The sequence below is a fragment of the Erpetoichthys calabaricus genome, chromosome 1 (genome assembly GCF_900747795.2).
Source record: "Erpetoichthys calabaricus chromosome 1, fErpCal1.3, whole genome shotgun sequence".
NCBI lineage: Eukaryota > Metazoa > Chordata > Cladistia > Polypteriformes > Polypteridae > Erpetoichthys > Erpetoichthys calabaricus.
The window spans coordinates 176,272,524-176,290,139 of NC_041394.2; the positions used below are offsets into that span (position 1 = coordinate 176,272,524).

General features: G+C 38.6%; 1 protein-coding gene across 4 annotated transcripts in view; it reads left to right on the forward strand.

The window, feature by feature from the left end:
• shisal1b (shisa like 1b) overlaps positions 1 to 17,616 on the forward strand; it is a 308,856-nt gene that overhangs the window by 217,835 nt on the left and 73,405 nt on the right. For all 4 annotated transcript variants that reach the window (XM_051924562.1, XM_051924551.1, XM_028808955.2 and 1 more), the window contains one exon: positions 13,316 to 13,606. In XM_051924562.1, the coding sequence (XP_051780522.1) occupies positions 13,316 to 13,606 (291 nt within the window). The remainder of the gene's footprint in view (positions 1 to 13,315; positions 13,607 to 17,616) is intronic.

The following is a 17,616-nucleotide window of genomic DNA, read 5'->3' on the forward strand; positions in this document are numbered from 1 at the left end:
ATGACTGACTTACAGCTTCCTGCAAAGGTTCAGCTCCTCAAACTGTCTTGGTGAACTTCTTGTTTATACGCCATTTTCCTTCCACATCCCAAAGTTGTGCATGCTATGTTGTTAAATCTAAACTGGTTTGGTATGAGTAGCTGTGCTTGAGAGTGCTATTTAATTAAATAGTCCATTGATCAATCTTAATGAATGAATGAGAATGCTGTCAGCATTTACTATGATATACATACATAGAGTGTTGTTCTTTGTAATGGTTTTCACTTCTTTGCAAACTATAGTACAGTATAATTATGCTCGGTGTCAAAGAAGGTATAAAACATAAAGGTTAGTTGCCTCACCTTGAACTGTTGTTTGTACATTAAAGCATTTCTGTGTATTAGCTGGAGAAAGCAACTGTTGGCATGCTTTTTGCCAAAATCATGGGGAGTAGGATGCTTAGAGTGAATTCATTTATCACTGCTCCTTACAACATAAAACATAAATGGAAAACAAAATCATCTTGCTCCTACTTTTCCTACTTTTTTAGTCTCTGTTTGGAATATGTAAGACATGACTGCTATTTCACTTAATACATGATTCAGTATTAGCCTGCAGTGGAGTGGGTGGCGCCTTGTCCAGGTTTTGTTCCTGTTTGTGCCAAATAACTGCTGGAATATGTACCAGGAACCCTGTGACCCTGCATTGGTTAAGCTGGTAGGAAGATAGATGGACTGATGGATGGATGATTCAGCATAGTGAAACTAGATAAAGAAAGTTGTAACTGAATTCTAGTGATTCCTCCCATGCATATATGTTATTTCTGTTAAAGCTTGTCATATCAAGTACTATCTTTGTTTAGGCTTATACTTGTTTTATCACCTGTATAATATTCGACTTTCATATACTTATGCTTATTGAAGTTTGCTTGATGTGCATTAATGTATTAAAAGTGCATGTACTTAAATAACAAGCTTGAAAGTAAAATTGTTACAAAGGAATATTGCCAACTCACACACAAAAAAAGCTTTTTAAGTGTAATCAAACTGATTTAAGACATTTGAAGCTTTTGTTATTTTTCCTGTTAGCCACCAGACAAGACCAAATCTACTATCAGTGAGATGACATCACAATTTCTTTTCTTTTCAGTCTTGTCTTTGTCTTCTGGATATATTTTCTTATTTAATTAAAGATATCCATAAAAATTTAAAAGAAGGTCTCTAGTGATAAATCTAAATTAAAGCAGATTATAAAAAATACAAAAGTTAATATGATTGGTCTTGTGTAATTAAAAGAAATCTTCCTCTTTCACCATATCTGATTGAAAAAGAGGTCTGGTCTCATTCTGGTAATGGAATTAAAACAGATTTTATTCTCTTGATGCCTATTTGTTACTCAGTGGATTAAATTAATTGCAGAGTTTTCAAAGACTTGCTGTCTTTGGTTTAGTCATATGGTTTGTGATACCCCTTATTTAAAGAATAAATAAAACTAGAATAAACTTAATATTATGTAAAATATTATTTTTGAATATTCATCTACTTTCACTTCAAGGTAAATCCAGTATGAGCAATCCCCCTTGGTCTCACCAAGATGCAGATATTGTTCACACTAATTGAGTTAATCCCACCCTGAATTCATTTTATTGTAATCCAACCTCAGATAATCTAATTGTACTACCAATTGTAGAGGTTTACTTTAAACACTTCCATAATAAAACTGTACAGTAATAGTGATTTCAAACCTTCTCGTGCTAGGATCAACCAGACAGATGGTACCACAAAATGAAAGACCAGAAAGGTAAATTCAGAAGCATTTTTTACTCTGACATTAACCTAGTCTAACTGCCATCTTTGTTACATATGGCAATAAACTCAAATATCAAGCCAAAAAGCTTGATACAGCGCTACTTGTATTTATTTGCACACATTGTTTAATGCTGTATTGTTTTTCTGTACTCAGTAGATTACTTAGAGAGTGCTGTGGCAGTGTAGTGGCTATAGCACTGCTGCTTTACTGCTTTAGAATTTTTAATTCTGTAAGAATTCTGTAAGAACTCTGTAAGAATTCTGTAATTTAATAATGTAAGAGTGTGAGAATGAACCATCATTCATAGTGCATTAAGAATTGTTTCATTTTGATTGCTTTGTTTTAGTTTAGTATTGTGTATCATTTTGCATTGTGTTTTGTAAGTAGTTTTCATGTTACATTTTGTTTCTTTTTCTGTATTGTATGTGCAGCTGCATTTATTCAAAATTACCAAAATTCTGCAGCTTTAGTTTGCTTCCTGGGTTTCAGCAATTGCTTGACGTGTTGAAATGATTCCACACATAAAATATCTTCATTTTTAAAAGGTGTAGTAAAAATTCAAAGTAAAATAGTTCACACAAATAATAGAGAAAAAAACTGATATAGCAAAAAAGTTTGGTTTAAAGCTTATATATCTTGTTTCATTCTTTAAGTTTGCTTGTACAGCTGAATCATTTCTAAAAGTTCAGAAAACTCTATGCATATCTGATTTGCAAACTGCAAAATGGGTCTTTCAGTCCATGCTAGCCATGAGACTAATTCCAAACACACACTGACACACTGTACTTCAGATATAGCAAGAACATTCTATGTCATGTTAACTTACAGGGGGTAAAAGACTTTACCATATTCTAATAGCTATTCTTATATAGGAGTTAAGCAAACACTATATGGATTTAACTTTAAGCATTAACTTTCTAAGATTGGCTCTTACAGTATGTTTTCATAGTACATTTTACATTGTTTTTGAAACTTGTTTTATATTATGCTGATTTTATTTGCAGGTAATACAGTTATTAGCAGTGCTGCCTCCTGGAGACAGTGTCCTTGGTTCAAATCCATAACTTATCACTATAAACAGAGAGTGTGCAGCTTCTCCACAGTTCATCATTAATTTTAAGAATCAGAATCACTTTTATTCACCAGTACTTAATGAACAAGTATTTAATTTGGGAGTTTTGGAACTGCTTATATCAGAAAATAACATCACATACAAATAACATAAATAACATAAGTTAGAGAGTATTCATTAAAACAGTTGCGGAGTAGTACAATTATGAAGATGATGTGCAAATGAAAGTATGTGGCATGTGCAGAGTGTATATACACACACAAATACATATGCTTACACACACACATACACCGTCATATATGAAAGAACACAAACATAAGCAAGGAAGACAGACTAAATTACTGGTTTGTGAGGGCAAGTATTTGGAGCAAGTGATCACCTGGGAGAGATGAGTCAGTGGGAATCCTTTTGAGATGGCTTATGATACGATGTACATGTTGGTTTACAAAGATGGAGGAGCATGGTCAAATATTTTCTCAGCAGACATCAGAACATGTTGTATCTATCTATCTATCTATCTATCTATCTATCTATCTATCTATCTATCTATCTATCTATCTATCTATCTATCTATCTATCTATCTATCTATCTATCTATCTATCTATCTATCTATCTATCTATCTATCTATCTATCTATCTATCTATCTATCTATCTATCTATTAGTGTATATAAAGTACATCAGCTGCTTAGCCTTCTTAGTGATGGAAGTCCTGTGAATGTCCCGGCTGAAAGGGTTGTGCCCAAAAAATTATTCCATTATATTGACTTTAGAATAATTAATTTCTAGAAGAAGAGGCTGTAACTGCTGTTGGGAAAGTCGATTACCATTTCCACTGTCTTAATGGTGTTGAGTATCAAGTTATTTGTCGCATACTAAGACAAAAGATGAGTCACCATTTTTCTACATGCTGTTTTTCTCCAGCCCTCTGGAGTTTTTTTGTTTTGTTTTTTCTGTCCTCCCGGTCATCATACCTTACTTTATTCTTTGTTATTTAGTTTTGCCTAATCTTATTTTTATTTTTACATTTTCATTTTTTTATAAACTTTTCTTTCTTCATCTTGTGAAGCACTTTGAGCTACATCATTTGTGTGAAAATGTGCTTTATAAATATATTTTGGTGTTCATTGATGTTCATGTCCATTAGTAATTACCTTGTACATGTTACTTTTGGCCTCCATATTTAATAAATATAAAATCCTTTTCCATTGCTATGCTGATGACACACAAATCTGTCTTCTCATTGAATCACAAACCATCAATTCATTGCATTGTCTATTTGATTGCTTTCAAGATATTAAAATTTGGATGAGCTTAAATTTTCTTATTTTAAATGAAGATTAAACTGTAATGGTTATGTTTGGACAACCCCATGTCCTGGATGACCCAATTACTTTCCTTGGTCCTTTAGCTAGGCTCAATAGATAATCTGCTAATAATTGTGGTGTAATATCTGACAGTTTTTCCAAGTTCGATAAGCAGATAAATTCTTTTATTAAAAATAGTTTATTTCTGCTAATGGTTTTAGCCAAAGTTGAGCCCTATCTTTCTTTTAATAATTTCAAAAAGTAATTCATGCTTTTATCTGCCATTTAAACTATTACAATTTCCTGTACATGGGTGTGTATCAATTGTCTCTTCAATAGCTTCAGTTGTTCCAAAATGCTGCTGCTTGTCTTTTGATTGGGAGAAGAAAGTATGATCATATATTGCCTATTTTAGCCTCACTCCATTGGCTTCCAATAAAATTTGAAAGTAATTTTAAACATTTAGTTTAATGCTTTGAATGGGTTAGTGCCATTGTATCTTGCATAGATTTTTCATGTTCATAATGCCATTTGAGCCCTTAGGTCAGCCAACCTGAGTTTACTGTCTTAACTGTGTTACTACCCTTATTCTGGTTTTCTGTCTGCATGTAAATGCATTGATTGTTATAAATTACAATAGCTTTTTTGGGAATGTATACCTCTTCACAGATGCTTATATAAAATGTTACAGTGTCTGTCAGCTCACAAATGTTATGACAAGCATCTTTAAAGACATCCCCATCGGTACAATTCAAACAGTCTTGCAATTATTTGGCTGCTTCAGCAGGCCATGAACTTACAGATTCTCTCAGTGGGTCACTCAGTTTGCTTTTGCTTTTGCTTATAAGTAGGTAACACCTGAAGCATTCAGGTCAGGTCAGTTTGGGGAGCATGGACTGGTTTAGTGCATTGCCGTGCCCAGCACACGACGAAACAGCTCGGGATCCTGGTTGGCAACAAGGCAGACACATTGTCCAGTCCCACACTCTGGAAATGACCATCTATCTGCTGCAGGCAGGTGTTACGTAGACCTCCCTTTGGCCTGGTCCAGCCACTCAGGCCCTCGACATGAGGATCCTGTGAGCCGGATCACACCACATGGCCATAGTGCCATATGTGACACTCTTTCACAGTGCACATAATGTTCCTATTTTGGGACTCTATGAGCAACCACTCATTCATCACGAAGTCAAACCAGCAGTACCAAAGATTCTCCGAAGATACACATTACCGAAGGAGTTCAGTCTTCGTCTCAGGTCACTGGATAGAGTCCGTGTTTCACAACCATATAGCAAGACTAAAGACTTGGACCTTCGTCCTTTTGCATAGATATCAGGAGCGCCACACACCTTTTTCCAGCAACATCATGAGCCCCCATGCTCTTCCAGTCCGTCTATTGACTTCATAGGATAAACCACCAGAGGCATGAATGTCACTGCTGAGGTAAGCAAACCTCTCGACAAGGTCGACACTCCCTCCGCAGACAGAGACACTGCTGATAGCCGTGCCCAAGAGGTTATTAAAGGCCTAGATCTGGTTTTGAACCTGGATACTCACAAGCCTAGACACTCAGACTCCTCGCTCAGTCTCTCGAGAGCCCTGATCAAAGCCTCCATTGACTCTGTGAAGATCACAGCATCGTCAGCAAAGTCAAGATCATTGAGTCTTTCTTCACCAACAGATGCCCCACAGCCACTGGACACAACGATTCTGCCCAACACCTAGTCCATGCACACACTGAACAGAGTAGAAGCAAGAACACACCCCTGACAAACCCCAGAATCAACTGGGAAAAACACAAAGATTCTGCCTCCACTCTGCACAGCACTCACAGTACCTGTGTTCAGGTTGGACATGATGTCCAACAATTTTGATGAGATCCCATGAAGTCTCAGGATGTCCCACAGGGCAGTGTTCAACTCAGTTGACTGTATCATTGCATGCTCAGAGTTAATCAGAAAGGCACAAGGTGAAGCCTGATATGTGTCCTGTACAGGGCATTATATGTGTGCTTTGGGTACTCACATTGTTATCCAAAAGACATTCAGGTTAGGTTCATGGACTACTCTAAATTGTCCTTGTGTGATAGAAGTTATAGTTGTAGTAGTTACAGAAGCAATAATGTGGACACTGTGTGTGGATTCTGCAGTCTGTGACTAATTCTAGTTCAGATTTTCTCAGCATATTGTTTTGAAACATGTACCCAAACAGTTAAAAATCTCTTGAACTTTCACGGTAAAATAGATGGCTGTTTGAGACCATAATGAAGAATAGTTCAGAAGCTTTGCCAATAAGTTATAATGTCGGAAAACCTTTTAATCTTTAAATGTGCAGATATTAAAATGATGAGGTTGTTTTTAGTGTAATGCACTGTAAATATGAGTACATATTTGGTAAGCCTGTGCTATGGAGCAACGCTTATACAATTTCTTTCCCCTTATTTTCATTTTTAGATTAGAGATTTTTTGCTTTTTACTTCTTTTGTGGTTGACTTACCGCAAGCAGCAAGAGAAGTGAGTTTCTGTACAGGTGTCTTGTGTGTGCATGCCTCTTCCACCATTTGACTAACTTGTGCTGGTGATGCAGGAGTGGCTGATGGATGAGCAAAAGGGGAAAATATAAGAAACTAGCCAACCCGCGCCGTAACATACGCCGCATAATTATGTATTGATGGGTGAACACTTGCTGAACGACACAGTTGTCCAAATGGGGTGGGTTTGTGGATACCACTGTGAGTGAATGAAAAGATGGACCTCTGGAGAGAGCAATGTACAATTGTCCGTGACTGAAAGCGGGATCGTCTGTGACGATGGAGGCCACGCTGGTGAAAGTTACTTCGTCGGTAGGGATAAGTTTCAGCACTTGTTCATTAAGGTGTAGCGAGTCTTCCTTGTTGACGCTTAATATAGCTTGCGTACTGAGTTGTTCCGGAGTCACAGTTGAGAAACACTTTTTTAATGTCTTTTAAGCACAGGGAAAAAAATTAACATGTGAAACATCCGTAATGTAATAAGCCACCAAGAAAAGTAACATTGTAACAATGCACGCTACAATCCGATTGCTGTAAACAGAAGTGAAAACAAAATCGAGGCCAGTGCATTCTTTAACTGCCTTGTAGCGCAATGGTAATGCTGCTGTTTTGCAGTAAGGAGACTGTGGAAGATTTTGGGTTCGCTTCCCGGTTTCTCCCTGTGTGGATAGCGCTTTGAATACTGAAAACACCGGTATACCAATGTAATGAAGTATTATTATTCTTATGCATCCAGCGCTCTCTCTCTCGTGCACCTGTATGCGTGTGTGTGTCACTCGCTCTCTCTCTCGCTCGCTGCACGTGTTCCTACAGGCATACCAGTAAGTGAATGAAAAGATGGAACTCTGGAGAGAGCAACATACAACTGTCCGTGACTGAAAACTGGTTTTGGCAGATACATTCACATCTTTCTGAAAGTTTGGCCCTGTGCCTTATTAATTGTCATTGCAAAGGCAAATCTAACAGGACATTGTCTTTGCACGCGCAGGCTCTCTCTCAGCAGCACGCCAGCTCCCTCCCCCTCTGTCTCTCAGAAGCAAGTGAGCCCTCTCTCTCTCTGTAACATTGCAGCAGTTGTATAAACACTTTTTTTTTTAATGAGTTTTAAGCACAGGGGGGAAAAAACCCAGGCTCCCTGCATGCGCAGGCTCTCTGTCTCTCTCTCAGCAGCACGGTAGCCTCCCCAGCACCCCCCTTCTCTCTCTCAGCATCACGGGAGCCCCCTCCCCCTCTGTCTCTCAGAAGCAGGCGAGCCCTCTCTCTCTCTCTAACATTGCAGCAGTTGTATAAACACTTTTTTTTTAATGAGTTTTAAGCACAGGGGGAAAAAAAGGAACATTTGAACAAATCCGAACTTTATGTAAAAGCCAACCAAGATAGTAACATTGCAGGAGTTCACCATTTTTAATCAGGCGACTGACAGTAGTGGAGTCAGGCACAGAGAAGGTCAGCTGCTGAGAAAGCGTCTCGACTGTTGCAGGGCGGTGAAGCAGGTGAGACGCTAATGAAAAAGAGGCACAGGGCTTATTGGTTTTTAAAGACTGCTTCCTTCATTGTGTTTTAACCTCAGTTTTAAAGGATTGCGCGGCTCTCTCTGTCGCGCTGCCTGTGTGTGCGCGGTTCTCTCTCTTGGGCTGCTTGTGTGTGCCTCTGTCTCTCTCTGGCACTGCCTCTGTGTGAACCAAGGTTCCACTGAGGTTGACTAATGAAAAGTCAACGTGGCTCAGAGCTGCATGTGGACTGTGGCACAGACAAACAGAAATGACGGCATGTTTTCCCAGGCGTCGCGTCCGAGTTGGTTGGCGTGGCTCTGATTTTTTCGTCGTATCCAATGGTCTAAGAGTTGGTGGGCGTGGTTCCTTCCTGCGTGCGCCATTGGCGTCTTACTTGTCGACGGTTTAGTGAATCCACGCCCCTTCCGGCGTGCTTTCCATGGGTGGCTACTTGTCTCCCGGCTTAGTGAATTATATATATAGATTTACAAGTTGAAGTGACTCCTCTCTTGGTAAATTTGAAACAATAAACTAATCTGAAATTGAAGTCACACAGAGTGTGTCTCTTTTTTAAGAGAGAAGAATTTACTAAATTGCAAATGTGTTTCAAAGTGAAATTTTGAAATTTCAAATATTTGTACAGCACGCTGTATTCCTTGTACTGTGTCTCTCCGGAAAATCCTTGGGTACCGTTGGTTTGACTTTGTGTCCAAAATAGCGGTTGCTCATGGAGTCCCGAATGAGGCACATTTTTTTTTTTGTTCTTTATTTCGTCTTATACGATTTCTCGTATTAGAAATTTGTTAGGGCGGCACGGTGGCGCAGTGGGTAGCGCTGCTGCCTCGCAGTTAGGAGATCCGGGTTTGCTTCCCGGGTCCTCCCTGCGTGGAGTTTGCATGTTCTCCCCGTGTCTGCGTGGGTTTCCTCCGGGCGCTCCGGTTTCCTCCCACAGTCCAAAGACATGCTGGTTAGGTGGATTGGCGATTCTAAATTGGCCCTAGTGTGTGCTTGGTGTGTGGGTGTGTTTGTGTGTGTCCTGCGGTGGGTTGGCACCCTGCCCTGGATTGGTTCCTGCCTTGTGCCCTGTGTTGGCTGGGATTGGCTCCAGCAGACCCCCGTGACCCTGTGTTCGGATTCAGCGGGTTGGATAATGGATGGATGGATGGAAATTTGTTAGTTTTTGCATACCCCTTGGAGTTAGAGCGCAGGGTCAGCCATTGTACAGCACCCCTGGAGCAATTACAGGTTAAGGGTCTTGCTCAAGGGCCCAGCAGAGTAGGATCTCTTTTGGCAGTGACAGGGATTCGAACTGGCAACCTTCAGGATACCAGCGCAGATCCTTAGCCTCAGAGCCACCACTCCACCCCTAACCTGCATTGTGAGGGAGTGTCAGTTACAGCACTACGGCCATGTGGCGCGTTTCCCCGAGAGTGATCCAGTTTATGAGATTCTCATTGTTGGGGACCCGAGTGGCTGGACCAGGCCAAGGGGTCACCCACGTAACATCTGGCTGCGTCAGATAGAAGGTCATTTCCGGAGGGTGGGACTGGACCGCGTGTCTGCCTGGGGGGTTGCAAACTGAGATCCCGAGTTGTTTCGTTGCGTAGTGGGTGCAGCAACACACTGTACCAGTGCATGCTCCCCAACTTGACTTCACTTGACGCTGTATTCAACATAGTGCAGTGAGAATGGAACTTTCATGACAAGTTTCCTTGAATAATAATAATTGTGCCAAATTTCAATAAAATTAGTCCAATGGGAGGTGAGTTGTTTCATGCAGACTGAGCGATGGAAATAGAGACAGATGATTGCAGTGGGTACTTTTTACAGCATATTCAAACAAACATAAAAATGGCTAATTAAAATGACAGCTCTCTAGCTTCATTAATTTGTATTTTGTTATGGTGCATAGGAATCTGCTTAGTATGATGAATACTCATGAGATATGTTACATTCTAAGATTATATTATTTATTGTCTTTAAGCACCATACTCTAGCTAAAGATGCCTCTCACTATTCAGTGCTGTTATGGAATAATATAATGATTTTTACCCCTAAAGGTACTAAAATAAAGTAAAGCTAAACCTTAAGTAATATTGGCAGGGACTCTAGAAAAAAAAAAGTGATTTCATTATATTGGTGTTTGGCTGCCACTAATCTCCTTTTTAGTCTTAACTTCATTTTATTTTACTTTAAATACTTCCACTTGTGGAATCATATGGCTTACACTTTTGTAATGACAATCAAATCTTGGCACAAATCAATGTTTCAAGCACAGAGGAACATTTTGCTTCTATTTGTGAAAAATGCCTGCAGTCATTGTAGTTATGCACGAAGTTGGTTGACGAAACAAGTTAATCACTATTTCTGTTTTTTTTTTCCTTTTGAAAGGCAAGTATGAACTAAGTAAAGTGGTCTACTGGAGTACTCAAGTGATAATTATACTCATGAACGGTCTACCTGTCTCTACTGGTGTCTGCCAAGGGCCATCAGAACCTTCAGCCTAGTGGGATGACCCCACCATCAACAATGTGGATGATCAATTTCTTGACATTGTTCAGGCTTTGTTTATGCACTTCATGATGGTAGTGATGTCATTGCCATTCAGTTCTCCAAGTCTCTGAGAATGTGCCTCTATTTAAGTCTCCTATAAGTCTTTTATTTTCTATGAATGGTGATCTCTGCTCGTCCTACATCACCAAAGCAGTGAGTGTTACTTGAACTGTTAATAGTAAATGATCACATATGAGTGAAAGTGTGAGTGTTTGCGTGACTAGATCCTGAGGGTTGTTCAGTACATTTCACTCAGTGCTGCTGGAACAGGTAGTGACCCCTTATGATTTTTAATTGAATTAAATGAGTCTAAAAAGGTAATGTTGTGTTGATTGATTTAACGATTATACATGCTCAATGACTGCATATGTTGTGGGTTGTAGTGTCTCAGTATGCAGATGGAGTTGATTTCACGTTCATCATTTGTAATGGACTTGGGCTCCTATTGCTTCTGCTGACCCATTTACCATTGCTGAAGAGATTTATTTTTGGAATCTGGGAGAACTTCATCAAATTTCCAAATGAGAAAGATATATACACCTCAGATCAGACTTTAATAAGAATATTTCTACCTATATGTAGAAAGAAAGATCATCCTTGACTCCAAACACAGAAAAATTATGGGAATTAAGAAAATACATGAATTTCTCAATTTAGGGGTAGAGTGATCCTAATAGTATCAGGTTTAAGGCAGGGAGCAATCCTAGAAGTGACACCAGCTCATTGCAGAGCACACTATGACATGCTTCCTGTTCCTTAAACATACATGTATGTTGTTAAACAGTTTAACAAGCATGTTATTTGAATGTAAAGAGAAAGCAGAGTGCTAAGAAAAAAAGTCAAGGAGACAAGAGGCAAACATACACACTGCACAATTACCCAGGCTGGGAACAGAACCTCCCTAGAGATGTGAAACCATTGAGGCACCTCACCAACTAAAAAAGTTTATTGTTAATTAAATTGAAAGTTTCCTCCAGTGACAACACCTTCCATCCCATACTTGGCTATTGCATGCTAGAGAATCCTGCTGCTCTGTGTTTCACACATTGCTTGGCAGTGTTCAGTTTTCACCTGCTTGGCAGAGACAAGGTGACCCTCAGATGAAAGGAAAGGGAATGGTGCCAGAGCTTGTGCTTGAGTGTTCCAAGATCGTCAACAGATGTAGGTTGCATGCATGCATTTGTGAAATCAGCGCTACCACCTGCCAGCATCACCCCACAGGTGCAGTAGTTTGGCATTGCTTTCCAGTGGAGAAAAAGTAGAAAAACATTTGAAAGAGAGAAAGAAAGAGATTTGTTAGTTTGGTTTTAGGCCCACCAGTGTTCCCTTTAGGTAAAGCATGTCTCAAGGGCATGTAAAACACTCATCTTCAGATTTTGTTTTTTGTTTTGTTTTATAGAGCATCTTTCATAGTAAAGGCCCCCTGTGCAGGATCAGTTTCTATGCTATAGCTGATAGCCTTTTCTTATGACCTGGAACTGGATTAAGTAGCTTTGCTAATTGATGAGTGGTTGGGTGAATGGGTTTGGAAAAGGGATGACAGGTTTTTCAAAGAGAACAAAACACTTTAAAGAGAAATATATTTAGGTTAGTAGAGGCACAAACTGATTTTATTACATTCAAACAAGGAATCCTTAATTAGCAATATAATACCATCAATCTACCAGGCTTTAGTTTCCATACCACATTTCATTGTGAGTAGGAGCACATTGTGTTTTATAGAGTAGTTAATATTATTCCATGGTAGAAACAGTCAATGAATAATAACTCAGAGTCAAGCAATACGTCTTTGTCTGCCATGTAAAAAGAAAATATTGGCTACTTTTACGCCAGGGTGACATCTTTCATTAGGTTAATTACAACAGTGCCACTACAGTGAGCCCACATAACATCACATCAGGTTAGCCCTTGAAATTAAGAGAAACCGTTAACACATAAAGTATCCATTATAAGCAGATATCAGCAGTCTGCATGTTAGAAAATATATTACAAACTTTTTTAACATAATATAAAACATTGGAAAATGCTGTTCTTTTTATAAGCTTTCAGCACAGTTAACAAAATGTTTATAAACTGTTAATATTTGGTTTATAATGATCACTAAACTGAAGTGTGACTGGGGCAGCATGTGAACTGGCAGCTCAGGGCTATGACAGAAATGAAAGTCTGTGAAATTTGGATGTGGATAAAGATGGCTCAGCTTCTGCTTTTCAGTGCTTTAGATGAACATTTATTCTTCTCTGCTATATAGAGTTTAAAACTACATTTTAAGCAGTATAATGGTGAAAATATGTATACCGTATAAGTTTAACAGTTTAGACAGTTGTTCATCTTATAGTGTGTTTTACTGAATTCTTATGTGTAAAACTAAAGTACTTCATGACAATATTAAATATTAAAGGTGCTCTATAAAACAAAGTTTAAGGAAGACTGATTAGTATTGAAAGCCCAGGAAATGTGGGACGCCAAGTGCTTACATTCTGCATAGACTATGAAAATCATTGTGAGCAGATGTATTCTTCTGTTTCGGGCCATCTCAGCTAATTCTAAAAAGTAATTTTCTTTATTTCAGTAATTACAGTGCCCTGGTTGGAGTCTGGATCTATGGCTTTTTCGTCATGGTTCTACTTGCCCTGGACTTCCTCTACTACTCTGCCATGAACTATGAACTTTGCAGATTTTATTTGGCCAAATGGGGATTTCGTGGTCAATGGCTTCAGCAAGGACAGAGCCAATGGAACAGTCCCCTGGAAGGTGGGGGTCCACAACCTCCCCAGCCTCCTCCTATCCCACAGGCCATGCACAATTTGAAGCCGGAGACACAGACCTCAGCCTTGATGTCTTTCCAGAGCTCCACAGCTTGGTAAGCAGAAATTTTAAACCTCTTTTTTAGTGTTTTTATTTAAAGTATCAGAGAAGGAAAAGTGAGGTGGCAATGATCCATGTTGGCTTCTGCATCTGATACACATTAGGTGATCTATGATTCCAAATAATAACAAAATAGCGAGTCATTGGGCAGGAATTTTCTAAAGATCAGCTATTGCTCCAAGGAAATTTAAACTATAGACATTCTTAAATATCCTTTTTTTATTTATAAACCAGATATTTATAGTAAGAATACATTGTTTTGTTTTTAAAAAGATGCTTGAAGAAAGCCCTCTCAGTAAACCCAGACACCACAAACTCCTGTAATAAACTATTTGGTCCCCTTCCATGATGCAACCAGTATCACAGCACGTGATGCCTTACCAGCAGACCCGCAAGCAGTCTTTACTGATGGACCATTGAATTGTTAACATATAGTCATCTACTTGACATTTTACCAAAACTACATTAGATACTGTGGAGGTTGGCCCGGACACAGACAGGCAGACACGTTCATGTCACCCAACACATGTTTATCATTTTTTAAAGTGCTCACAAACCCCAAAGACCCCAAGTCCTGGCCACACAACACAATGCCTTTTCTCTCTTCAGGCCGCCTCCTTGCCTTCCTTCCGACGTCGTCCTACTTCCACCCGACTCTTGTCTCTGTCTGAAGGGAGGCAGCCCCTTTTATACACACCCGGATGTGCTCCAGGTGCTCCCCGGCAATCTTCCACCGGCACTCCCCAGTGTGGTGTAAGTGCCGGCTGCGCACCCCGGGTGTCCCCTCTTTTCTTCCCCCCAACACTTCTGGGTATGGCGGAAGCGCTGGGGTCCAGGGTCCCTTGGCATTGGGGCGCCCCCTGGTGGTGACCACGGGCCCCTACAGGGTTGGTCCCCAACATAACCAGGGTGGTCGCCCTCTCGTGGTCTGAAGGAAGCGCAAGCCCTCCTCCGGTCCTCCTGGGCGTCCCGGCCGGGTCGCCACCCCAGCCATCTCTGAAAATACCGATTAGTTTGCTCTACCCCTACAATGTCCCTGCCTCTCAGGAGCTAAGATCCTTGTACAGCTTAACATGTTCTCTCTCACACATGCTGTATGTGTTCTGTATAGATGCTATTTTTGTATTTTAGTTAATTTTGTACTCGTGTACTACTTTGCTGCTTCTGCCACACATGTGTTGAAATGGTAGTGCTATTGCTTCACAGTAAGAAGATCTTGGGTTCATGTCCTGAGTCCCCTCTGTCTGGTAGTGCTTTGAGTAGTGAGAAAAGCTCACTATAAATGTAATGAATTATTATTATTATTAGGACTACCAACAAGTATTTTTAGTTGGACTGTGAAGTTCAGTGACAATAAATGGAAGTAAACTGAATTAATTTGAATTTGAATGTTAATAGACATTTAACATGATTATCACTAAGCACTTCAACACTGCAGGATTTACTTTGAGTGCTGCATAGCACTGGTGTTTGTCTAACTGTCAGGAGAGAGCCTGTAATGGTAGTAGTGCATGTGCTAGAGGGAGCACTCTCTGTAATAGTGTGGTCCTATTCCTGTGACATCTCGAGTGCAACAGGGACTCCCATACCTTTACCACGAGCTTCAAGATTTCCTGTCTTATTATTGGTTTAGTGTATTGATTTACTAATTACATTCTGCTCTTAGGACTAAACGTCAGTATTCTAATCAGTTTTAAATATGACATTCTTCTGATGTTGCAACATTGAAATATTTCTTTCTATTATATGGTGGATTAGAAAGAATTAATAAAAATGAAAGAGTTTTCTTCAAGTAAGATCAATCAAGACTTAAACATGCAGTCTCAACAGACTTTCAAACAATGGAACCTAAAGCATGTTTTTCTGTTTTCTGCGTCTTTCCTTCTGCTGTGCAAAGGAGACATTCTGTAGCAGTACAGGTTGTGGTTGTATAAAAACAGCAATTTATGCGAAATAGTATGGCTTTTTTGACCAGAACTGCTCAAACATGTTGTGTTTAAGATGTTAGCAACCAAGAAACTCAATTGAAACTTCATCAGATTTTTAAAAAATACTGTTATATACAGTAAAACAAGATGATTTAAACAAGATCATTCTTTAAATTTACCATTTTAGTAACATTGAAATGTATATGAAATTTTGCAGCTGAGTTTGTTTTAGCTGTCATCTGAAATTGACAGAAGGAAGACATTTTTGCAACATTTGCTTAAATCACAGAGCAAATCAAAAAAAGATATACACTAAAACTCTGAACTACATAGTAAAAATAAAACATTTCCTAATGCAGGCTACACATTAATGCTAATTTAAGCAATGCATTTGCGGCTTCATTTGCTTTAAAGGTTTTGGAAGAAAAAAGAACTGTAATACCAAATGTCTACACTCGTGTCCAGTGCTTCAAGAGAGAGATTAACAAACAGATATTTGCTTATTTATTATATTTATTTATTATTTTAATACATATTACATTTCTAATATTTAAAAAATACAATTTTTATTTATTTTATGTGTAATGCATTGTGCTTTTACAGGTTGCTTGTGTAATTAGATCTGTGTTGCATATGTAGAGACCAAAATTTATTTTGTCACTTTGGCATCTCTCCCATTATTTATCAGAGGAATTCCAAAAGACATGTCATCAAATGAAATATTGGATCATGTACAAACCTCTTTAGGATTTAACCAGTGTCCTATAAAATCCCAAAGATAAACTTTGATTGTGGAGCTGCCCAAGAAGCCAGCAACTTAGCAATGCAAATATTTCCTACCCACAAAAAGTCTTCTTTATTTAATAAAAAGCCTTTATTAGCATATAAAACTAAAATGCAGTTTTTAACAGTTCTATTCTCTGTATTTCTTCTTCACACCATGAAAGACAAACCTTAAACTAGGTTGCAATTTAAAATATATCTGAAGTGATATACTGTATTGTATTGAATATCTGCACATACCAAGATTGTAATTTTACAGTTCAAGAAATGTTCCTGTTTATTGTGCAAGTCTGTCATAATTATACATTTTTTACATACAACATATTGAATATGAATATGGTATATACTGAGATTCTTACCATAATCCATACCCTTCTATACTATTGCTGATACATTTAATATAATTAATTTACTAGCTGAAGTTCCTAACTCTTCTCAGCTATGTTTGTAGGATGCTTTAAGGAAATAAAGCAAATGGTTATGTGTTTTGACCCTGTTTTTATTGCTAGCTGTCCCACACATCATCCACTCTGTGTCTCTTTCAATGTATCTGCTCTTGTTAGTCGAGAATGTGTAGTTTTGGGGCCTAATTGGATTCCAGAATTCAATTCAATTATTTTTTAGTCTGGCTTCAGTCTGTTTCACTTGCTCTAAGCCAGCAAGTGGCACTGGTGTGCAATCAGTAGCATACAGAAAGATAAAAAAAAGACACTGGGACCCCCAGTGTCAAAATTTTCGATTCCAAAGTAGTCTGTCTTGTCTGTCTTAGGATTGTAAAGTGACAGAAAGACAGACAGACAGACATTGAACTATATATATAAAAATATATATATACAGTGGAACCTCGGTTCACGACTATAATTCGTTCCAAAACTCTGGTCGTAACCCAATTTGGTCGTGAACCGAAGCAATTTCCCCCATAGGATTGTATATAAATACAATTAATCCATTCCAGACCATACGAACTGTATGTAAATATATATATTTTTTTAAGTTTTTAAGCACAAATATAGTTAATTAAAATAGAATGCACAGCGTAATAGTAAACTAAATGTAAAAACATTGAATAACACTGAGAAAACCTTGAACAACAGAGAAAACTAACACTGCAATAGTTCGCACTGTAGCGCAACCAACCGCTGGCTAAAAACACTTTTTTTTAATGAGTTTTAAGCACAGGGAAAAAAATGAACATTTGAAAAAATCCGTAATTTAATAAACCACCAAGAAAAGTAACATTGCATCAATCCACGCTACGAACCGGTTTGTTGTAAACAGAAGTGAAAACAAAAAC